Raw genomic sequence first — 25,645 nt, 5'->3', positions numbered from 1 at the left:
CTGATCTGTCTGACGCCAGTATGCACTGCAATCCATCTAATCATCCTTTCCCTGCCAGGTGACCTTTCCTCTTTCCTCCTGCTGAGATCGTGGTAATTAAAGTGATTGTTTCAACCTGTCTCACTCAGAAAAGAGTCCACCATCTCAAGTTAGCGCTGAAACATGCTCTACCTTGTCCTATGTTCCTTAACAACAGATGCCAAATTGGTGTGTGTAATTACTCCTACCAACTCCACCAACATATAGACAGCTGCAGCATTGAGAGCGCATGCATACCTGCACGTTGAGTGAGTCCCTAATGAAGGAGGTTTGGCTGTGTGCCTTTGTTCCATTCACGGTATATTAAAGAAAATGGGCTCCAAAAACACCAGCGTCTGTCTGACTTTCAAACCTACATCTCGTTGTTTAAATCTGTGCAGCTGCATGAAGTGACCTCATCAGAATACTTTCCATTTTTGCTTTTGAATCCTGGAAAACCCACAACTTGACCTTCAGACACCAGTGACAGGGTGGCCTAGTAGCTACACAGTTTGTGTCTTGCAACCCAAAGATCCCAAAAAAGTAATTTGCATCTTTTGAACAAGAAACTGATCCCTGACCTGAAGAATTGCTTAATAATTGGATAAAGAATCTATAGGATTCAATCCTCACCAATAGTCTCCTCCAGCCATGCACTTCTCATAGATGGGCCCATCTAGTTCTTTGGCATCGGGAAAGATGGTCTCATGGTGGATGATGATGGTCTTGATGATCTCGTTGACGTGGGCCTGGCAGGAGACCTGGTCCTGGCTGTCTGGTGTGGGCATGAGTGTGGGGCCAAAGCATATGGCCAGGTTGTATGGGTCCATCATGTTCTCGTCACTGTACTGGGACAGGCTGGAGGGTGGATGGAGGGAGGAAGATAGGAAAAGAGAAATGAGGACAAGGAGATCAAGTAAATGATGAATGAGAAAAGGACACAGCACTAGGGACAGTGGATGCTCATAACTTAGAATGACATTTCATTAAGATGGAAAGTGAAATACAGGACGGATTTACTCATTAGTGTCTATAAACTTACTGGTTAAGGAAGGCAAAGAGGTAGCGCATGACGATGAGGACTGATCTTGGAATGGTCAGGAGGATCTTACGGATGTACAGCGCTCTCTCATACAGGTTATCTATTCCTAGAGCAGGAAAAGAGGACAGGGAGGGTATGATGTTAATATAGTGAAATACTGTAACGCAAGAAGCATTGTTACATTAATAAAGGCTTTGTTTCCGCCCTTTTACCTCTGCAGAATCTACATCAAATGCACCACCTTGCAAAGCTGTATATATTTAAAACACTCATTATCATCAACAGGTCCCAGCATATGAATACAAGAGCATATTGAAGCTGAGCTGATTACTTATCAGAATTACTGTAAGTCTCTGGAGCACCAGCAATGATTTACTAATGCAGCGATACGTAATGTGTGTGTGTAGAGGCAACTGACAGGAAATGCCTTAACTGTGGTGGTGACCTTCACCTCAGCCTAAGTTCCTCTGCTGACACCACAGAGGAAGAGGAGGAGAGGGAGGCTCTAAATGAAAACATCATCTCTATATCCATTTTGCCAAGTTCTCTACACTTTCACTCTTTAGTTTTGCCTTGTAGAAATTAAGATATTACCAACAAAGAAGTAATTGTTTCTCAATAAACATGTTTATTGCAGGAACATTATAATAACTTGAGCATTTAAAATCTTCTAATATTGTGCTTTATCAACATGCTACAGTATGCCAACCTCTAGACCTTTCATTACTATCTCATTTATTCTGCTGTGGCACTTGAAGCAGCCTATTTTATTTGGCTGAGCTGGAGTTCTGCTGGCTGCTAAAAATAGCACCGTCACCCTCCAGCCACTCTGTGCCATCTGGGATTTGGGCTTTTGGGATACTTGTGATGCATTTTATTTTTCATGAATACCTAACTAGGATTCTGCAAGGCTCCCGAGCACTTGAGAAGCTACTATTTAAAGAGCTACTCCAATGTACGTTTATACATCACCTACAAACACACCCTCGCAAAACGTCCCTGCAGCAAATTCCAAAATGAAAAATATCAGAAGCTACAGTATGCTGCAATGGTGAAAAAAAAACCACAGTCAACTGAGAGCAGTTAAAGGGAAAAGTGATATCGTAGCTGGTCTGAGCTGCTCTATATGGAATAAGCAGAGGGTTTTTAATATGGAGCCTGCTGGGCATTCAGCCCACACAGCAATCACTGGCATGTTGAAATGGGGAATGTAAACAGGGAATCCCCATCACTCATCCTGCACAAATGTGTTGAAGCACACCCAGGAAACACACACAGACACACTCCACTCACTTGTGAGTGCACAAAAGCCTGCATGTACATAAAAACACATGCACACACAAAACTAGACAAGGCGTTACAGCACACGTTGTGTCCATGTGACTTGCATGTTCAGTTGTTCAACAGAGGCTAAAAGACCCCCAAGTAATGTCTTAAAAGATCAGAAAAAGCCACACAAAGAGCTGGCTGATCTGTGAACTGAATCACAGGAACATGACAACGTGACTATTCTTATGAGGACTTCTGAGTAGTTTCAGCTCTGGATTGAAACGCTGCTCAGTGCCGTGGATATTTAACATTACACCACAATCCTGTAAGCACAACCAGCTTTGTGCCACTTGCGACAGATAATGTCCTTTCTCAGTACTCAAACAAATACTACATAATATCAATATAACATGTAAAACAGCAGAAGTCAGAGCAATTCTGCTGACAAAATGAAAAGAAAATTTGTTTTGCCACGATCAACAACAAAAATATGCACTAACACACACTAAAACTATCTCACTGAGAATAAGTGAAAATATGTGTGTTCTTACTGATGCAGGACAGCAGATCATTGAACCTCTCTTTGGGGAAAAGAGGGTTCTCCAGACCACGGAAGTAAAGTTTCAGGACGCCAGCCACCGAGTTGATGTCATGATTATTCTCATCATCCGTCAGAGGGTCGTTTCCTAAGACACAGACAAGTGAGCAGGTCAGATGAATGTCCTTAATTATTAAAAATGCACATGGTTATATGTTAAATATAACTCATTAAATACTCAAAAAGCCCACTGGCTAAATAAATACGTTCGATATAATGAGTGATAATTAGTTCGTAATTGAACCAAACCTTTGGATCGGATAACAATAAGGTAAAAAAATAAAATAAAAATGATAGATCCAGGTGATGATGTGTAGTTAATATAGTTTAACAAACATCATGTACCTCTTTCAAATGAGTTCTTGATGTCATTGACTTCCAGGTGGGATCCAGATACACGAAATATTCCTTGATGTTGGAGGCCTGCACAAAGAAAGACAGAGGAAGAAAGTAAGGAAAGAGAAGGGAAAGGAAGACACACTCAACATGCTCATAAGTCCTCTCGGACTGTTGCAAAAAGAAACTCAATCAGCAAATAAATCCATTTTTAGTTGGCCGCTAAGAGGCACATTCTGTTTAAGCCTCTTCACTTCTCTAATTAAGGATAATTAATGAGTCAGGGAGACCGCAATCAAGCTTTACTAAAGTGTCTTTCAGCTTGGATTAGGACTTAATAAGGGGAGAGGCCAAGGGTCGGGATAAAGCATGATTAGTGTGCTGTTTGACTCTTGTAGATTTCTCTTTGTACGTCATCAGTTGGCTGCTTGAGAACATGCAGCGAACAAGCCTACAAACCACGAGATCTCACTACTGTCACAGCTTAAATGCTCAAGAGTTCACATTCTTTCAGAGTGTCCTTTTCAGTCTGGTTTAAAACCAGTGCTGTAACTCATCACTTGTGCCAGGCTTAGCTGTCTGTCTTGCGGTATGTTTGAGAAGCTGGGTGGAAAGGGCCGCACCGCTGTAAACAGGATGGAATCTGCAGTTTCCCATGACTGCAACTGAAGTGGAACACACTGAAACCCCAACATGAAAAACTATGTACATGCCCCAAACAATTAACGCCTGGAAGTCAGATAGACTTGGAAATGAAGCAGGTAGCAGTTGATTTATGAAAACAAAAGGAAAAAAACATAAATACACTCATAAATGTATGGTTGCTTAACTGATGAGACAAAATGTTTATAAACTGTACAACAGCAGCAGACTCACCATACAAATTTATGAAGCGAATACAGCTTTCAACCACACGGGGAATAGCTTGTCCAGAGTCCTTTGAAGGCAAAGCAAACAAAAATACCTAAATGTAAGATCATATATTACTTTGTGCTAGAGCCCGACAGATACTGGACGCTGTCAACAATTCAGAATAACAAAAACTGAATACAATGTCTTTTTTAACAAACATAAAGAAAATACGTTCTGTGCTAAAGATATATCAAAGTAACTCTAAACAGTATATGCAAACATAACATAAAATTTTGATCAGTAAACAACTGTAAACATATCTGTGATGTCCAGATATAGACCAATTATATCCTGCTGATGTATCGGTCGGGCTCTAACAGAATCTGGTGAATGTAATATTTAAAGTATATAAACGTGCACATCCAGTGTAAGTGATGTTGGTAGGTTAAGATACAAAGTGAGGGTTACCTTTTAGAGCTCTTACTGAGACAGACTGAGTTCTGACTTCTCCACCTGTTTGATTATTCATGCCCAGTCTCCCATAATAACTCACCGATTATAAAATTTCACAAAGTTACCACATCAAGCATTTACAAACCTGTTGTCCAACACATTTCAACTGGCCTCTAGTGCTGCTAAATATACTTTACAGTATGTCTTGTTATGCTTGAAATCAAGCACACCCTGTGTTTAAATGAGTGAGAACTTATCTAAAGAGCCTCACACGCTCAGTATGGAGCTCAGGGCAGAAGTGGTGAGATGAGAGGAGCAGCACTGTCTCCTTCAGAGAAAACACATTCCTCTCACACACTTAGACGTGGACTGTACTCCACTGCCTCGGTGCCAGCTGCTCCTGAAACTCTGTGCTGGACAGGGACTCAGCACATGCTTTTAATGATACAGTGGATCTGTTTACAGCCCTCGGGGGTATAGGCATGGTCCAAACACAGCGACCATGCCAGATTCAACTATCTATCGTTGGAGTGGAGCCGTGAGGGTTGAAACACAGGTCTGCTGCTGCAGGATTACGTAATACTCTCTGTTTAGATATGTGAGACTGGGGATGGCAGCTTTATATCACATAAATTCAATACCAATTTGGAAGTTGGGAAATGGTTCATGCTGGGAATTTCTAAACACAATTGAAATTAAAGGCACAATTTGCTATAACACCTCGGTTTAAGGAGAAAACCTTCCATTCAGTCTGCCTCAAGTCTACTCACAGAAGTCAGGTAACGAATACAAGATACAGACAAACACAACATGAGTATTAAAATGCTGTTAAAAGGCATGACAGATATAGAGGAAAGGAGCACAGGCAAGCAGCATGGGCCTCCCAAGACGCTTCAAGGTGTCTACCTGATGTCGAGCGTGTGAGTTCCGTCGTCCGCGGCTACAGAAGAGAAGTGTCGCAAGAGCCAGAGATGGACAGAGAGACAGAAAGAGAGAGAAAAGCAAGACCCAGATTAGGACCACAGCAGCTGCCCACCAAAGCTTTTACTAAGAGCACACCCTCATTCCACTCTGTGCTGGCATCAAACCCGAAAGTAAACGATGGGAACTGGACAGGACCAGGTGGGACCGGAGACGGCCACCAGTGAGAGGTAGTGAAGAGGCCGCAGGAGTGAGGCAGCACACCTTATCAGTCTGGCATTTGTTCCCTGACTGCCATTTATCCTGCTGTTTTTCACTGGCCTCTGCTCTCGCTCTGGAGGAGGAGGAAGAGAGAATATCTCTGCCAGAGCAGCTCAGTGATGCCAGGTCAGCAGTGAGTCAGGGGAGCTGACCAAGACAAACATTCATCCCTCAAACTGCCGCTCCTCTCCTCCTGTAGCCCCTCCAAATCTATCAGTGCCACCCTTACATCTCAGACGCAGACCGCCAGAGCTCACTGACTCATGAGGAAGGTTTCCAGAATCCATCTCAGCACAAATCACTGTTTTTTTTGTTTGTTGGTAAAAGATAAAATTAAAGCTAAGATGTTTTGGGGGAACCCACCAAAATGGCCAGAAAGCCAGAGCAAGACAGAAAATAGATAGGAGGAGGAGCAATGTCAAGCAGGCAGACTGGTAATCAGTACCTTGATAAATGACTCCAAATTGCCATTAAATAACTTAACATTAAAAACAGAGCGGGGTCTAGCCCGCCGGGTGCCAGTGAGGGTTTTGAACGGCCCATTGGGATGTCTAGAATACAAAGAATGCATCAGAATAAGTAAACAATGCAGTTTTTGTTTCAGAGTGGTTTCTATTCTCCAATAACCTTTACGTCTTTCACAAACTTGAACTGAAGACTAATCTTTAAATCCCTTCGAGTCAACATGATGGACAGGTGAATGAGGGTATTTTCAGACACCGCTGAATTTACTTTTCTTTATAATCTTGTCTTTTCTTTTTCCACAAGATATCACAGACCATTGAAATATTAGACCCGCTGGGTGCATCGCATGTGTCAGGATCCATCCCATGACAAAGTCTACAGGGGATTGCCTTTCTTAGTTTGTGCGGATGTGTGTGTGTGACTTAATGCAAATTGGCTTCTTGTAATCTGTAGGACTGAGATGAAAAGAGTCAGGGACTTTGGTTTCTTCTGCTGTCAATCATAAGGACAAAATTATTCTACTAAAAAGTCCTTAAGATGTTTTAAATATCTGATCATGCCAGCACAAAAGATGAAATCTTTGCAATACGAATAAAAACTGTCATTTTGCACACCATCACCCCAGAAAGGAGTTCTACTAATCCTTGTATTAATCTCTATTGTTTTCATCACTGATTAATCTGCTAATAACCTTCGATTGATTTATTTAGTCCATAAAATGTTGGAAAATAGTGACAAACACCCATCACATTTTTGCAGAGCTCAATGTGACGTCATCGAAGGTCTTGTTTTGTCTGACCGACCAAAGATAAGAATATAAAACAGAGAAAAGCAGCAAATTGTCACAATTCAGAAGCTGGAAATAGGGAATGTTTTGGTATTTTGATCTTGACTTCAGCAATACATCTGATTGTCAAAAAGTTGGCAGATTATTTTGTTTGTCCATTAACTAATCAGTGATTCCACTATTTGTTTCAGCTCTATTCAAGAGCTGTCCACTCAAAAGTATAAAGTTTCCCAATTTACTGTGTACACAGAAGAACCATTTGCGTTTATTTAACAGAGAACATTGCTGGATGTGACCTTTCCCCTGTGGTCCTTAAAGGGCAAAATAATCTATAATCTAGACCATTTAGATTATAAAAATAACAAATCAATGACAAAAGAATGTGCAGAGACTTTTCTTTGTTGACATTCACTATGAATGGCCCTGTTACTGTTTGGTTTAAACTATTCATGAGAAACTGAAAATATGGTTATATCATTGTAAAATCAAATTAAGTATGTAACTATGCAGTCCAAAAAGTCAAAAATGCTACTTAATTGCTTAATTATAGGAGTATATGCAAAAAGTTATTTCCACACTTAAGCATAAAAGATGATCTGTTCAATAATGTAAAAAGATTTCTTGTTCCTTTTTGCTCCTCTTCTGTTCTTTAAAATGGACTCAAACATTTAAATGTCATGCAAATTCTTTCTCCTCTCGGGTTCTCCACTTCACTGCCCCTCGTTCTCTTTAAAAGCCTGACATATGGTACTGTTGGGAAAGGGAAGTACAGTAACCCCACCATACAATACCAGGTCGAGTTTGGAAAACATGGAAGCGTGCGCATCTGCTCAGGGCTCTCCATGGGCTTTTTTTTCTCCTGAGTCTAACTATAGAATCCTCCTGCTTTCATGGTCACAGAGAACTTCAGGCGAGAATTTCCTGAGACTCGCTATCCTCGCCTTGATGAGCTGCAACACCTCACAAAAGGTTCTGTCGCTGCTGAGGAGAAAGTGGACTGGATGTATAACTTGAATATGCACAGGTCCTGAAGTACGAGTGTGTACTTTACCTTGTGGTCATGTAGTCAGCTCTGTGGCCTGCGGGAGAAAGAGAGAAAAGAGGAGAGATGTCAGGCGAAGTTGGATGTGTGGACACGCCAGGACCCGTCTCTGAGGGCCCTGCGGTGCATTTTGCATACGCCTAGTGAAGCATTTGAAGCCTGCCATCTGTCCGCAACCGCTGGCCTCTTGAGCAGCACAAACAAAACCCATACAGACACCTACACACACAACAACTCATAGCTCGCACAGAGACTTCTACAGACTTCAGCTGTACGTTAACAACAGTCGTGGGAACACAGACGCAATAATCATTATAGTAATACAAAGAGCTACAAGTTTGGACAGGAGAAGTAAGATTAAGCACAAAATAGCTTCCAAATGGTTTTGGAGAACAGGAGTAGTTTCAAATGTATGGCCATCTGTTCCTGTGAACAGGATCTGACCTGTCTGTGCGCCTGAGTGACTCATACAGTACTTCAACTCATTGACAACAATATGATTAAGGAGCAAGTGGGAGAAGCAGGAGGCTTTTCTCTTCCTCGTTAGCACACAGCTCCATTACTCATTAAGCGGACAGTTTGACTGAGACCACCAGGACCGCTGGTTAGAACAATGACTGACAGACACTCTCTGCGTTGATGGAAGATTAGCTGAGGCCTAGAGGAGATGCCACCAATGTAGAACAAGGAGAGGCCGTCGGTAATGACCGCCATCCCCTCTATTACACGGCAGTCCATTAAGTTGGGAGCAAATCAATCACTAAGACGGATAATACAAATTCACAATCCCCCTCAGCTCTGGCTTGCCTGGCTAAAACCCAGATTACAATCTAGGCGCTTTGAGTAGTGGAAAAAGCAGGCAAACAATGGGAGAGTTGCCACCGAAAAGGCTGAAATTGCTAAATAAGACTGCAGAAAATAAATAAAGACAAAATTCAACAACCAATTATTAGTTATGCTGCCTGTTTAACACTGATTAGGGCTAATACATCCTCGTTTTGGCGGGAGGAAGGCAACACAGACTGGTGAAAGTGGATTTGACATTGAGAGTTAAGAATCAAGAGCAAGTACTCAACACAGAAACGGGGGTATAAAAGTAGAGGGATCGTGACTGTACCTTCGCCGAGTGTCCTCTTCAGCAAGTCATGTTTGGCCTGCAGTTTGGAGATGAGATTACTGCCCTCCAGAAACTCCCGGAATTTCTGTGGAGAATTGAAAGTAATTACACGGTGGCCCCAAGTGCCAGCCAGAGCACCCGCACTTAAGACAGCAATCCACGATAAGAAAGCCAAGGGCAAAGGACACGCTGAGAGTCTTTTAAAGCCTTTATCAGAGCATGTCCATCTTCCGACTGAAACAGGATAGCAGTTAGCCTTACAAAATGCAAATATTTTGGGAGAGCCATCTGCCACCTCTGCCTGCTGATCAAAGGGGCTTGTTGGATGATATTCGGTGCAATAATTTATGTCCATTAGAATTTATAATGCTTAATCTGTGCATGTAAAGTCCAGATTAAAGAGTATATATTTAGACAAGCGAAATCTGACATTCTCACTTCTTTTAAAACATCCAAGTATAGAAAGCTAACCAAGGCATCAAAGAGATACAAAATTTTTTTCTGTTTGCACACAGAAATAAATCTCTGAAGTCTTTTCCCTTTGTATTTGTTCATTCGTATCTACCAGCAACTCTTATTTCTTAAAACACATCTCCACTCACCATGAAATAAAACTGCTCTGTCTCTTGCTGGTTGGCCCTCCTCTTGGCAATGCTGGGTTTGCTGAGGTACGTCTCCGAGACAGTGGACTTGACAGACTCAGTGGATCGGCTGTGGTGGAAACACTCTGACACATCGTAGTCCTCAATGGTCACCATGTCTTGGATGGTGGTCAGGGTAGCCTCTGACGTCTTTTTGATCTGGAGACGCAAGGGATGATGGTCAAGATGAGGAACACTTAAAGAATTGGGCCGAGCAAAAAATAAAAATAATTCCCCAAAAACAGCTCTCGCTGCAAAGTTCAGGTGTTTTCTGACAAGAAGCGCGTTCCTAAAAATCCACCAGCTGATGAACATGACTCCCAGCCAAAGCTATCAATTTGCATGCACTCAGGGGGGCCAGAGGTGAACAGTGTCTATTGGAGATGGTACATTCAGTCGCAGGCTTTTAAGATTCATTTGCATAATTGCTTCTTCCGTGTCAACAGGAGTGGTTCTGCCAGAGCTTATCAAAGTCAGGACTTTGCAGAGCGAAAGATGTTCAGCCAGCGCAAGGGCTGCAGGCCATGACTGTGTCCAGCATATGACGTAAGATGTGTCAAACAAACGTGAGGGCAAATGAGTTTGTACCAAATCCATAAAAGTTTAAGAGACCAAAGCAGATTCAATTGATTGTGTAGAATCATCAATCAAAGAAAACAAACAAGCTAGCAACTGTGGGAAGTTTTCCTTAAGCATAGAGGGGCTTTGAGTTAAATACCAACATCACCAACTAACAAGCTTACAGTGATACTGAAAACGTTACCATGCTGATGTTTAGTATGTTTAACGATGGCCATGTTCACCATTTTGGTGTAGTGTGTTTGCATGCTAACAGTAGGTACATACAAAAAAGTGTAAGTTGAGGCTGATGGGAATGTCATTAGTTTTGTAGGTAATATGTTGAACAAATTAAAACTGACCTGATAATGACGCTAGATTGAGTCAAGGGATCACTAAATTATTACATTCTGAGGGGACCATGAATCTGTTTGTAGCCAATCCATCCAAAGTGACTATTCTGACTGATGTTTAATACTTTAAATTCATTGACCAACTGCCCGGTTTACTCAAATCACATAAATATGGGCCATAAAGGCTAGGGACATTTGCAGAACAAGGAGAAATAGGAATGGGAAGAAGAAGAGATAAAGATAAAGGAGACAAACAGACACGGAGGAAGAGTCTAGAAGACTGTCAAAGTGTGAGAATGAATCACCGATGTGGAAAAGCTGCAGAGGGAAAGAGGGTGTGCTGATGTAGAAACACCAACAAACACCTAAGAGGGAAAATCCAGCAAAAACGCTTCTTGTCATTCACACAATGGGGGAGCGTGAAGGGCTGTGACCATTGCAGCTCGACTGTGTGTGCTTTTAAAATGTGTGTGCGTGTGTGTGTGGGGGGGGGGGCTACAGGTGAGACACAGCTGGATAATAATAATCCCAATAATCTTAATAATCCCATATTCTTAATGGTCAGGACCCCCACTAAAGGTAGTGACCCCATTTCTTAGTTATTAGGGGAGTTGGACCTCGGTGTTAATGAAAGAACAAGGTTATATGCAGCGAGACCACAGTGGATTATAGCTCGTTGTTTTTAAACAAAACCAGTGACTCATTTTGGAAAAAAACCCACCTGAAAAGTAAGCTGGACTTCATCTCTTTCATGTGTTCCACTGATGGATTACTGACACGCATGCTTGGGCACACAATGTGGATGTAGTTACAGTGCCATCCATCCCATAGTGATGCAAAAACACACTGCAGGTTTGAACACGACTAATGACAGCATGGAAAAGGAAACGGGGGATTCTGCGATCATAAAACTTGGCAAAAACATGATCCTGTTTTGGGTCAACAGTCGGGGATTGCATTTGCTGATCAAAGGAGTGATTTTCTGCACGAGAATGAGAAAGAACCTGCTGCCAACAACAGATACAGAAAACCTACTGGAATTGCTTTACATGTCTGTATACTTTTATCCACAGCTGCTCCCTAAAAAGAGATAACTTACAGCAACATACAGTCATTAGTTACATGTTCTGAGTGAGTTTGGGCTCCCTTTCCTGAGGTCCCGAGCAGCATCATCCCGGATGGCCCATGTAGAGGCGAGAGGCCCAACTGTCATCATGAAGACAGAACCCATGCATGCGAGAGAATCGCTTTCAGTGGCAAAGCTGTTGGGCTTATCCATTATTCAGCAGACGAATAACTACCAGTGTTCACTGCTGGGCTCAATTACAACGTAGCTCTTAGTGAGACTCAGAGGATGTGCCCATTAGTTTCTGTAGCTGCACAACACACCTGAAGAAAGTCCCTGGGACTGAATTAAGTATTTTTATTTTTAATATAGAAGCATGACTTGGGTATTTCCTTCGGAGCCGTACAGAGAGAGCACCAAAACGAGGAACTAAGTGTTAGTCTGGCTTACTTACAGCTGTCATTCACTGTACTGAAAATTACTATACTGTCAAAATCCACAGTAATTCCACTTGTCGCACTTCAAAATCAATGTTTCTCTGCAGGGCAAAGGTACAACATCACTAACAGCTATCAACATCTATTATCACATCTCAAAAGGCAGACTGTTGTCCAGCTTTCAACAGACCCTATATAGTGCGCGCGCACACACACACACACACACACACACACACACACACCCACCCCCTCCCACAGGCTTTGATGTGGCTCCCTGAGATTTAGCTGAGGAAAAACAAACACTCCCTGCAAAGGAGATGGTATTAGATTGCCAGAGTTTTGCGTGAAACGTTTTGAGAACAGACATTCAGTGTGCTTGTATATCTGGTGAGACGAAATAGAGGAGAGGAAGAAAATCAAGTCTGTGAGCTCTTTTCATACGGAGGCAAATGAGATCTAAATGGCCAGATTATTACATCTGAAAAAGAGATGAATCACGCTGACTGGCTGAGGAGCTGAAATGAACGATGGAGAGCAGACCTTTTTCAATGAAGAAAAACCCACTTATAATTTCTGCAGTGAGGCACCTAGCAGGGCTTAGTCAGAGTGAGATCCAGTGTTTTCTCCCCACGTCGCAAAACCCACCCACCACTGATGCAGAGTAAATTATTCAGCAATGTTTTCTTTCACCGTTTGAGGAAACAGCTGCACTTCTATTAAGTACTGCCCTGCAGCCTTTCCTGGCCAGATATAGACAGAATATCTGTTTCTCTCTTGTGCATTTGACAGTCGTGCTTGTCGGTCGTCACAGCTCTTTGAAAGTTCATTTTACAAGGATGTATCTGGCACGCTGTGCTCGGGATGAGAGGCCATCTGGTGATCCTAACACAAGGCAGCAGCGCCCTCCAATTCTAACCCACCAGGACATCCGCTTCAGCGAGGCAGGCAGAAAAGGACATGGAGCAACCAGGATTTGTCATCATACCCTCACACACAGAGAGAGTATATGCCCAAGTGCAGAAATACTGTACATACTGCAGGAAATGTGAACTGTGATGACACCAGCAGGACCCTTAGCAGACCTGATACACAGCACAGAACAAGATGCTGGGTCTGGATCATAATAATTAGTGCTGCTACAGATTATTTCCATTATTAATTCATCTTAATCATTAAGTCTATCATCTGTAATTACAGAAAGTGTATTTTCAATTTTTTCAGTCAAGTGTCGACAATTCAATCAAAAGGAATCTGAAGCCACAGTGGGGAGGAAGCTGTGTGACATGCTCCTGTGTTTCTGCTAGTCTCTGTAACGCCATAAAAGAAAGAAAGAGCAGCGATGTGGATAGAGGGCGAGAAACAGAGAGGATAAATACAGAAAGCAGTGAGAGCTCATAGAGAGGAAGCAGGTCAGACGTGATACAAAAGGCCAGCCTGATGGACGCGATTGCACTCGGTGAAACTGCAGCATTGTGGCTTTTGTTTTATATATAAAGAAAGTGGAGCAGTTAGTCAAGCATGCTGCAGAGCAGACAGATTCAAACAATACAGCCTGAGAAGCAGAAATGCACATCCAGTGTCAAAACAGAGCAACGCAGAACAGGTTTGTGCAAATAAAAGTGAGACAGTGAATTCTACCGGTGGGAACAAAAATGGAGGCTTCACAGGGTTTGATGGCTACCTGCAGGGCATCAGAGAGAGAGGAAAATACAGTGTGCATGTGTGTGTCTGTGTGTGGTGTGTATATGCAACAATAACAACTTTGATTGTTCAGAGATCATCAGCAACTACTCTGTCTCACCTTGGATGACATCTGGCTAAAGTTAACTTTCTTTAGGAGCTGTAATGCTCTGCAATTGTCAGCATCTTGCCTCCAACAAATAGCAGCAAAATGAATCTCCTGCGTCTCTGACAGATTACAAAACCAGCGCAGCAGCAGAGAACAGTTTTGACAAACCCCTACATGCCATAAATACCTGTAAAATGACTTGAATTTATGTGCTCCACGTTACCTCTTCGTTCTCGATCTTCAGAGTAGCCAGGCGAGACTGAAGCTGCTGGAACCTCAGAATGAGCTCTCCGTTCACAGGTGGCTGTACGGAGATCTGACACACCTGGAGAAATTACATTCATCAGAACCTGAAATTACAACCTACTGCAGGAAAAAGGAGGCCACATAACCTCTGGTTTAAACCGGACAGGACCACATTCTTTTTCAATTGCAGAACAAACCGCAGTGACTTCTGCCAAATGAATGCAGACAGCAACACAACAGCAGCTAGTAAACAGACATGATATCAGGGCTGGGGTAGTGCCAGCCAAACAGTAAAACTCATAACACATGTTGAGCTACATAACTGCAGGGGGAGAATTAACACATGATTTGTCAAATTCAGTGCCCCATAAAACCTGATCCGGCAGCTCAGACGCAGTAAAACACAGCACTTAAGCCACTGAAAATCAGACCTCAGTATTTTAAAGCAACTCCAAATTCACTTCCATGTTGTTCAGTGTCTTGGAAACAAAACATTTTAATGATATAAGTAAGGTTTTCATTTTGCAGTTTTTTTCTTGGATTACAAATTTCAGAGCCACTGCAATATAACAAATCAACCAAAGTAATAATAAAACCATAGTACAAATGTACAATTACAAGATACATTTTCATCATCACAGTTACTACTGTTGACTGAACTATGTACCTCGTCTCCCATATGAGGCTGGAACTCAAATTTGGCCGGTGGGCAGAAGGCCGTAGGGTACATCTCCATGAACCTCTGTCGGTCACTGCGCGGGTCCAGACTGTCCACCGCATTCTCTATGATGTCTAGACCCTCGTGGCGTGATGTCTCCAGGTTGTATTCGGCTGACAGGTAGGTCCGCAGGGCCCGGTTCAGACTGGCATGGTACCCCAAATCACAGCACTGGAAGACGAGTAAGAAGAGGATCAGCGTCAGATGGAAAATCAGGAAGACGCAAAGTTATAATATGAAACTTACAAGAAAGTTAAACTTGAAATGTAGCGTGTTAACAGCAGCAAGCGTAAAAGACAGAATCCAAGATCCACATGAAAACACCAAAATTCTAAAGACTTGACAGGAACTTACTATAAAAGGAGCACAAATAATCCTACAGGTCTCATAACACGCAAAGTAACACTTGACATGGGCTGCAACTAACAATTAGTTTTCTTATTTTCATTAACAACTCTATAATTATTTTCTCGATGAATTGGTATATAAAATGTCAGAAAAATGAATAATGCCTGTTACAATTTCCAACAGCCCAAGTTGATGTCTTCAAATAGCTTGTTTTGTGTCATCTACTGTCCAAACCCCCAAAAATTTGTGATAAGCTATCATATACATGACAAATAAAAACAGCAAAACTTCAACCTGAGAAGCTGGAACTAAGACTTGGTATTCTGATGCTGTTTATAGTAGTAAACACAAGAAAAACAAGCCTAGAATTTCAACAAATAAAACCTATTTTTTTGAATTAAGTCTGGATTTTAACAGTCCAGGACTTTCTGGCCTCCTGGTTCCATAACGTTACCTTGGGGATCTAATACTGATTTGTAATAACTAGAACCTTGGCCATGGTCTCTCCTGGGAAGATACACATGCCCCAGACCCCCCACCACACACACACACAAACAGGACATGTCCTGAATGATAGGTAAACATGATCACCACCAGCCAGCGTGTGCCCTTTGAGTTGTATTGTTGATTAGACTATAAAAGTCTCCTTCATCAATAAACAAATCTGCGTGAGCACACACATCCCACGCAGAGCACATCCCACACACGCACATCCTGGTGAGATGTGAAGTTTTGTGAGCAAAGCAGGGAGAGGTAATTTCAGCGCACAGCATGTTGCTGAGTAGAGGTTGCATTTCTCTTCTCCTTCAGTCCTGTCTGGAATACAAAACTCCAGAACGCCAGCCATCTCCCATTTCCTTGGAAACGCCACAGAAAATGGCGCAGTACATTTATTTCTCTAACAAAACAATAATAACCCAGGTGAGCCATATTATAAATAAGTCATGTTTATCAGTAAGGTGAAAAAAAGGTCAAACAAAGCTATCTGCTTGCACGGCTGAGTAGAGAGACGCGAGTGCTGTCGTGAAGGGAGTGATGGCCCACAGCTGTACATGACAAAAAAAACAAAAAACAAAAGCTAGGTTTTGGGTCAGGGCCACTCCCACGCTTCATTCAATTTGAAAGATGTCGAAAGATTTTAAAACAGTTACAAAATGTCAAGAAAAAACAGTAGAAATAATATAATATGTGGGTTTTTAACAATGTTGAGAAGGAAAAGAGGAAAGAATATTTTTCATCACAAAAGTTAATAAGCTGCTTTAATTCTGTCCTGCACTGTAATTTCCATCCCACAGTCTGGTGTCCTAAGATCTCTATTATATCAGGCCCGGCTGCTAAAGTCATCAGTCTCTCCTCCGATCATGATATTAAATCTCTTCATAAGGTCGGTGAAAATACCCATGAATAGCAATGAGTCTTCAGCATGAGTCTCACTGGAGACAAACAAGCCTGTGCTGAGGAAGAAGCCGTCTCAGAACATGGCTGATGGGAGTATTCGGGTTTTATACTTACATCAATTAAGTCCGACAAGTCATGGATGTAGTATTTGAATACGGAGGAGTTTGAAGCTTCCAGTGTCAGGAGGTATTCATTCCGCGCTTTGATCGACTTCAGCTTGTTCTCAGAGTACTTGGCTTGACGCTGATGAGAGAATTAGAGGCAAGAATGAGAAACAGACAACAGAGTGAATGAGGGAGGAAGAATTTAATGAGTAGAGAATTGCCTTTTTGACAAGTAATTGTGCTTTTATGTCTCTGCACGCACAGCAAGTCTCAAGGCTGAGAGTGAATTGGCAAAACAACAGCTTCAATAAACATTAGAGGAAAAATAAGTTAAATTCTGTTAAAAATAGCAAAAAAAGGGAACAAGAACAAAAGAAGAAAAGCCTAAACTAAAAGCAGCCTGTGTCCTTCACTTCAACTAGGATACCTCAGTCTTAGCCATCTGTCATTGTCCTACACTTCCTCTCTAGCAGACAAACACAAGGCTGTTAGTCATCATCAAATGGGCTCTAACTCACACACACTTCCAAATCATCCATATTTTAACACTTCCTGAATGCATTCCAGGAAGAGCCATGTTAAAAAGGCCATTTAATCATTAGTCACAAGGATTTAACAGAAAACAGGCCTGTTCTGAGAATGCAACACCTGCTCCTTTGGTTGTGAAAATGCTTACAGTGTGTCATCCTTTACCTGGTCAGCGGGACTACTGAGAAAGCTGCAGCCCAAATGAGGCAAGTTTTCTTGTGTTTAAAATCCTGATCAGTTGTTTTGTTGTGACTACAAACTAAATTTAAATGCAGTCATCACAATTTAGAATCAAATCGTTAAGGACTGTGAACCCCCGGCATTTTACCTTCTCTTTCATTTTCTCGATCTTCTTCACAGAGCTGCGCCTCTGGTATTTGTCCTCCATTCGGATGTTGAAAACTGGATCTCCCCTGCCGATCTGCTTCTCCTCTTGCTTCTCAGCATCCTTCAGCTTGCTCTCTGCGCTGATGCTCTCCGAGTGGTACATGTGGTAGGTCTTCATCACCTGGACACAAACAAAGGCGTCAATAAGCTTCAAAAAAGCTTTAAGGCCTGTTGGTCATTATTTCCTTTGAGACTGGCAGGGGACAACAACCTGAGCTAAACCTAAAAATGTAGAGTTTCAGGTCAGTTACTGTGAGGTCAAGGTCCGAAAAATCCATCTTCATAGTCGAGACTGACTTTTTAAAACCCACAACTAAGGCTTCCATCCTTTGACCAGCTCATTCATCACAAATCGATTCAACTCATCTCACAGCAGGCAGTTCGTCTCAGTCTAAACCACAAACCAGAGACAGATTCTCTCCAGCCCTTTTGTATGAGTCGCTCATACGACCATAACAACCACAAATCACTGCAGCTAAATCTAAAATGCTGCCTTCATTACTCTGTGTTTGAAAAATAAAAAATTAAAAATTAAACTCAGAAAGAAGAGGGAAGGGTTTGCCCTCTGGTTCTGACCTGATGTTATGAAGAGGGAGGTTGACTGCTCTTTGGGTGACAATTCAGCTCTGGTCTTAGTCGTCAAAACACATACAGTGTCAAAACAAGTGAATGGGACTAATAACACATTTAAACAGTGATTTTATTTAGATGGTATTAAAGTTTTTTGTATATACCATTTAATTTAATACCCCTAAATAATTTTTTAAACATCAAAAAGGATTAGTCCAGTGTAGTCCATACTGGCTCTAACTACTGATATTAACTACTAAATGTAACATAGGCTTCTTAAATACGTTTAAATGGAAACATCTCTTTTTGTGATTGGCAAATGAGTTTAACCCTTCCGTCCATTGTGTCGTCACACTGTAGCTATTTAGCACAAGGGAAATGCATTACCTTGAAGGCGAACTGCTGATTAGCGCTACTTCCTAAAGTGTGAGTCATCATCAGTGGAGGAGGTTGGAGTGTGCGTTACTCATACATACATTTAGCAGTGACTCAATCGTTAAGTAGCAGGGTGAACCACAAAGGACAAACAATAAGTTCTTAAAGAGCGCTGAGAGATTATAAAAGTCTTATTAACACTAGCCCACGCCGTCAGCAGAAGGGAGAATAAACACACATCTGGGGGCTCAGAGGACAGAGAAGATTAATCACTGGCTGTGGGAGAAACATTGAGGCAAGTGCATGACACTGATATAGTCATCAGCAAGAGAACTCAGTGACCCTCACAGATGCATGACGATTACCAATTACCAAAAAAGTAGCATTTACAGGTTGATTACAAGCTTTCTTTAATAAAATAAGTATTTGGACCGCAGACAGTAGCATGCCATTCCCTATCACCAAGAAACTCCTTCTTTACCCAAACAGAATGCTATACAAGTATAAAGAAGCAAAAAAGCAGGCGCACTACAAAGAGAAAACTGCATCCAGCAGCACCAGTGGTTTAACCTGGAATGAACCAACTCCAGCAAATTACAGCTCCGCAACCTGTGTATGCAATACACTTGTCTGCACAAAACCTCAAGTTCATTACAAACAGAGACTCACCCATCTCAAAATCTAAATATCTTTTCCCCAAAAAGTTATTTCTGTATGTGGAACAACAGAGCAAAGCCTGATTTGTCTGGAGCCCTTTGCCTTTGGTGGGGTTTGGCCTAACTGGAACCAGTTTAGAAATGGGTGACTGACCTTGGGCCCTGCACTCCTCACTTACTGGTCTGGACTCTGCCACTGCTGTGTTTACTTTGGTGTTTCTTTTAGGACATATTTAGAGACAGCAGACCTGTTATTTCATTGGCAGAGGCCGGCATCGGGACTGTGGCTGCCTGATGCAATAGCTACCCAGTGTGTGTGTGTGTGTGTGTGTGTGTGTGTGTGTGTGTGTGTGTGTGTGTGTGTGTGTGTGTGTGTCTTCCCACCGGGGCTAAATCAGGTCAAATCTGGAGTGTAGACTGTGGTGAGAGTGACACACATTGAGTTTGCAGTTACACGTTGTTGTGTTTGGAACAGCACAGCCATCAACCGTGAGTGTAACCACTGTGATCCTCTAAAGAGAGTAACTGGAGACTGTAGAAACAAAATGAGCTGCTTTTCACTCCATCTCTTGGGAAGCAACAACAACTGCCTCGACTTGTATCTCCATCTGTGTACATCCCAGGTTACCATGACGATCAATGAAGAGGGCTAACACGATGTCATTGATTGTTAGTGAGGAAGACTGACTGCACAAATACACACAGATTGGACACATTGAACAGTATGGCTGAGTTGTCCTGTCTACGAAGTCTAAATGTCCAATAGCCTGTGTGAGGCATTAAACTAAGCTAGTTGGCTAGCGGGGCCAACTGGGACAATTAACGCAGAGGAATTAGCTACTCATTCATGATTTAAGGATCTTTTTCTCCACCAAGGTTGGAGCTACAGGCAGACAACTACTTATAGCAAAGTAACTGTACAGAGGAGCTGAAACAGCTTTACTAGAATACAGTCTCCAGATCCGCAGCTTATTTGAAGCAGTTTGATGGTCTGGTGAAATGTTACTACTGCCCAGAGAAAAAAATTATCTCTGGGTTCAAAGGTCTGCATTTACCATCCATTGTAGTTCTTTAAAAAAAACAAAAACAAAAAAACAACAACAAAAAACACAATGATGAAAACAATGCATACTACAAGTGCTATTTGGCCCCAACCTCCTGGTGTGGCTTTGCACTTATTTCGCTGCTAAGAGCCATTAACAAGAGAGAATATGAACTCTGATGAGCAAAGCAAACATCTAGTTGATAGTTCACACTTTGAACAGCCAGTTCACAAGGGTAAAAAAGACTGTTTCAAAATGTTGTGCTATAAAGGAAATTAGATTTACAGCTTGAGCTGTGGCAGTTTTTTTTTTTTTTTGGGGGGGGGGGGGGGGGCAACAGGGGCCAGTGCTCTTGTAACACAGATCTTGGACCCCCCCGCAGCTGTGTTTTGGTTTTACACAAGCACAGCGCTAGTTCAGATAATATTGCTTATTGTTACAAACAAGCTCAAGTGAAAGCTCTCTGTCTTTAGTAACTGCTCAGCTTAGTTTGCCACGTACATTAAAATATGACACATTATAAACTCAGTTGGTGGAAACAAACCAAACCTCTGCTCTACCAGCAGCAGCAGAGGGAGGAGGAGGACAGGAGGGACTGAGCTGTTCATTCTTTCTAAACTTCACTCAGTATGTGTCAGGAATATGATTTATTTTACTGACATGTCAGATTTGTTTCCAGTGAGACTTTGCTGTTGTAAATCCTGTTGCTGCTCTAGAAACAACATTTAGTTAATAATTTAATCAGATAATTTTTAAATAACATATTCAGTTATTTAGTAATAAATAGGACCGATAAGAGCATCAATAAAGAACTGAACCAATAAGGATTACCAATACAGGTGTATCAATAAAATCCTAATGATCCCAACTCATGAGAAAATGTCTGGCCCATCTCTGTGTCCTGGTTTTAAAATGCGGCCCAATCGAATCTGTAATTGAATAGCCCTGGTCTACAGTGATCATAGAAATATATCTTCCTTGCGATGAAATGTCCATTAAACTGTATGCAGCATTGTAGACAATATTTTCTCCTTGTACTCCATGGATAGCCTTTGGATATTGCTGGAAATTGTTCTGAGTCCTCCTCCTTAAAGGGTAAATTATTATCATAACAATTTAATAATGCATTGCATTTAAACAACACTTTTCATACACAAACAGTAGCCTACTGGTCCTACCAGGCTGGACATGCAGTCCACCAAAATATGTATCCCCCTTTATAAAGCACAGATGATGGCCTACTATCAAGTATTTAATTTTGTGGATACTTCACATCAGGACTAATAACAGGGGTGAATATGGAGAAGTTTCTATTTTCCTAGCAATTATTTCAGACTGTATTTTCAACCTGCCATAAAACGTATCCCCCCTTTATAAAGCACAGATGATGGCCTAAGTATTTAATTTTGTGTATACTTCAGACCAGGATTAATAACAATGTAATGTAATAAACATTACATTATATACTAAACAAGACATTTTGAAAGCTTGAACATTGCCTCTGTCTCTTTTGTCCCGGATTGAATGGGCCCCTCTGACAAAACAACTGGCCCCAGCATGGCCCCCTCAATAAAATTGGTCTAGAACCGCCACTGAGCTTGAGCAACCTTTGGTTGTAGTCTATTTGTTTGAATGTTTAAATTTTGATTCCCCAGACATCTTTAAACTTCAGGGTTAAAGACTTGAAGCTGTTATAAAAAGATAGAAGCTACTCAGCTTAGCGCAACAAACCCATCTAAACCACAGAAAAAACAAAACAGAGGCATTTATTACTACTTACTGTGTAAAGCTCATTTAGGACTTTCATTAAGTCTTCCTGGAGCTGAAAGGCTATTTCCTTGCTCTGAAAAAAAAAAAGAGAAGAAAAAACAATTACAACAAATCAGTAATTTGAGACAATGAAATACACAAAGTTTTCCCAAATAAAAATTATAGTAAATACCCCTTTCAAACCAACACATTGGCACAATTTTGTCAGTACTGTATGCCAAGTTGAATATTCATTTTAAACACTGCAGCTGCTACTTTTATTGAAATGAAACTTGTCAAGTCAGTTTAACAAATGCACACCATTGTACGGTACTGTTTAGGGATGGGGATCGAGACCCGGTCCCATAATTTCTCAAAACCTGAAAATCATTAAGGTTCGAGCTTATCAATACTGCTATCAAGACTTGCGGGTCCTATGATGTAACATTATGTCTCGTCAAATGTGATTTAATTTGAAAAGCAATGGATACGAAAATCATCAGGCTGCAGTCTCTGCCTGCTCTCTGTCGGCTACTACACACACACACACACACACACACACACACACACACACACACACACACACCGAAGCAGAGCGAGAGGCTGCGCCGTGGCAGGTGGAATACGGTGAGGGTTAAGTTAGCTCCAAACTACTGTAACGTTAGTTGATGACAGCTATGCTCATTACTGTAAGTACGTGCAATAAAACCTTCGCAAGTAAAAAGACAATACTTTATCAATACACCTGTCGGTAACATTAAACATGTAGAAATGGTTAATTTAATCATCTCTTTCCTCAATATCTCATCCTGTATGTTTTATACAAGCACAGCTAATGCTAGCTTGGCATTAGCCAAACGTTACAAACAAGCTAAATAGAAAGCTGTCTGTCTGGAGCACAGACTGGTCTGGAGTCTAAAAAACTCATCTGCTGGCCGAGACAAACCAGCCGCTCCTTCTTCTACCTGGTAACGTTACCTGCATCCAGCGAGAGAGGAGGAGGGACTGATACAGACTGATGTTATTCTTTCTAAACGTCACTCACTACTTGTGATGTCAGATAAGTTATTGAGTAACTTTGCTGTTGTCTAGAAACAACATTTAGCTGTATTTAAAATAATAAATTAAAACAACCAGGCAGTTAATATGTATACTTCAATATATGTTTATTTATCGCAAGTGATATGTCATGCCAATATATAACGTTATTGCACATTGAATATTTTCCTCATACCGTGCAGGCCTACCTCATGCCCGTTGGGTCTGGTCTTACCAAATAACCATCACTAAATAATAGTAAAGTATCGATAGTGGTATCACTAAAGAATTGGATCTTTAAGCAGTCTCAATAACGGTATCAATATCAATAAAAATTAACAATCCCCATCCCTAGTACTGTTTATTAGATTTCATCTGAATGGTGGACAACGACCAGACATTGACCCTTGGTTTGAATGGTACAAATACAAAACAGAGCAGTGGATTCATTATCTGGTTTCAAATACAGGGTTTCTGTGTGAAAGTGGTATCAGTGTCGCAATGACTTTTCCACTGAAATCGTCGAACACAGCTTGAGTTTCACTGTCCACATGCTCAACACATTATCTGGCTTCTACGGACTCAATGTGAAGGATTTTTCCCAAGTATGTTAACTCAATCTGCCATGCCACAAGGCTGACTCAGTAATACTATCACACACACTCCCACATTAATGCATCTCACGGTTATGTGGCAATGATGCCGTGATGGATTTAGAGGGGCTTTCACTATTAATTTAACTGTAGAGCTGCCATATTTCCTTCACACTGACTCATATACTGTATCACATGTTTATGAGATTATGAGTCATGACACTGAATTTTTTTTATCTCTCTACTACATTTGATACCACATGCTGCTACCTGGATGATGTTACAGCCTTGGCTGCACTCCAGGTCTGCCTCTAACCCAATTATCCTCAGGAAAAATCTCATTCTGGGAGCCACTCCCAGCAAAAGGCCGTGAGAGGGTTCTGAGAGGGTACCGAACCACCAAGTGTAGTGGGATAGAGAGGTGATTTACTTCTGATCAAAAATGGAGTGCATTGAAGATTAAATAGCAATGATGGTGAAAAATAAACTAAAGCTATATCGACAATGGCCATAAATCAAAATTAAAAAGGTCCCCTGTGAAGTTGTTTTACCAATAGTACTATGGGGTGATGTTTTTATTGGTGGGGATCCTGTTTTGTTTTTATCATGCAAGAAATAAGAAGACGGCACACTTGAAAGCGAACACGGAAGTAAACAATGCAGGATTTAAAATATAAATCGAACCATGAGATGCAGGAATGGTGCAGTGGATTAGACACATGCCTTTGGTGTGAGGGACCCAGGTAAAAGCGTCGGCTAAAAGGAGTAAATATGGCTTGGCAAATGTTTTATGAGGAAGGAAACTCATTCATTACATCTGAGTTACACACAATGCACTTTTGGTGAGAATCACTGAACATAAACGTAACTTTAGATTGTAAGGCTTCTTGTTGATTGTTGAACAGCGTTAGTTGTGTAAAATATGCATTACACAGAATTTATGACAATTTTCTGACCCATGTTCTTAACCGATTGCTATTTATGACAACCAGAATTTGTGAGCAGTCCATCTGCTGGTTTTAGCTGCAAGGTCCAAAGCATACACAGAGGTAAGCTGAAGCAAGACTACGGCCAAATAATCACAACCTCTCAAACTCAACACATTTGTGACATTGCATCCATTCGAGTTGTTTTCAAGAAATGATCACTAGTTACTCAAATCCCAAAGCAGTGTTCATGGCAATAATAGCATAAAATTGAACAATGCCTGGGATTTCCTGCCTTGATTAGATGACTAATACATTCTCTGTTGCCTTGCACACTTGTGGCTTCATGTAGGGCTCTATTGAGGTCACACCTCATTTATCCAGGTAAGTTTACAAACATGTTCCTTCTGACTCACAATGATGCCACTTCCCAGAGATATAAAAGACTCTGCTTTCAACATGTAACAGACAAAGATAGAAGCAAACTTGTGCACGCAGACTCTCACGCTTGTTCTTTACCAGTCACTCACAGGTAAAGCTGCACGATGTTCAAGCATATGAATAGACAGCAAAGAGGATTACACTCTCAGTTACCGGCTGCCAAGCTGAATGTCTGAAATTAGAGTGTCATGCTGGGTGTCTTGGCCGATTGGCAACATCTTCCCAACCGCCACCTGGTCTATCAGTTCCCTGATTTGTAGCGCTTACCTAATCACAGGGATACCCAGAGCTTTAGAAGCACCAAACTTGGCAAGATTCAAACTCGAGCATGTTTGATAATTGAGTGGAGATAAGGGAGCTACAGAAAGGTATTGAGTTTTCAGTAAATGAAAGTATAATCTGGTCCTCAAGTTCACAGTAGATCTGCAATTGTCAGTACCATATTTTAAGTAAATTGCCTATCCATTACGGATTCTTGCCTATCATACAGATCATAAAGACGCAGGCCTTCTCCTGTGGG

The 25,645-nt window shown here is 41.5% G+C and overlaps 1 protein-coding gene across 9 annotated transcripts in view; it reads right to left on the bottom strand.

Annotated features, from left to right (window-relative positions):
* The window catches only part of srgap1a (SLIT-ROBO Rho GTPase activating protein 1a), a 90,401-nt gene that overhangs the window by 15,213 nt on the left and 49,543 nt on the right, over positions 1–25,645 (bottom strand). For 4 of the 9 annotated variants that reach the window (XM_038706901.1, XM_038706905.1, XM_038706904.1 and 1 more), the window contains exons 4-17: positions 22,159–22,221; positions 17,676–17,855; positions 16,830–16,958; positions 14,919–15,140; positions 14,229–14,330; positions 9,764–9,961; positions 9,162–9,246; positions 8,054–8,081; positions 6,196–6,301; positions 4,140–4,200; positions 3,273–3,350; positions 2,881–3,015; positions 1,061–1,166; positions 652–876 (exon numbers count right to left, since the gene is read on the bottom strand). In XM_038706901.1, the coding sequence (XP_038562829.1) occupies positions 652–876; positions 1,061–1,166; positions 2,881–3,015; positions 3,273–3,350; positions 4,140–4,200; positions 6,196–6,301; positions 8,054–8,081; positions 9,162–9,246; positions 9,764–9,961; positions 14,229–14,330; positions 14,919–15,140; positions 16,830–16,958; positions 17,676–17,855; positions 22,159–22,221 (1,718 nt within the window). The other 5 variants (XM_038706903.1, XM_038706902.1, XM_038706907.1 and 2 more) reach the window with 4 other exon arrangements.

The sequence above is a fragment of the Micropterus salmoides genome, unplaced genomic scaffold, assembly GCF_014851395.1.
Source record: "Micropterus salmoides isolate LMB-PRFRI ecotype aquatic unplaced genomic scaffold, ASM1485139v1 Ms_hic_scaffold_8, whole genome shotgun sequence".
Lineage (NCBI taxonomy): Eukaryota > Metazoa > Chordata > Actinopteri > Centrarchiformes > Centrarchidae > Micropterus > Micropterus salmoides.
Note: the sequence above shows the minus strand (reverse complement) of the source record. Positions and strands in the feature narration are given on the sequence as shown.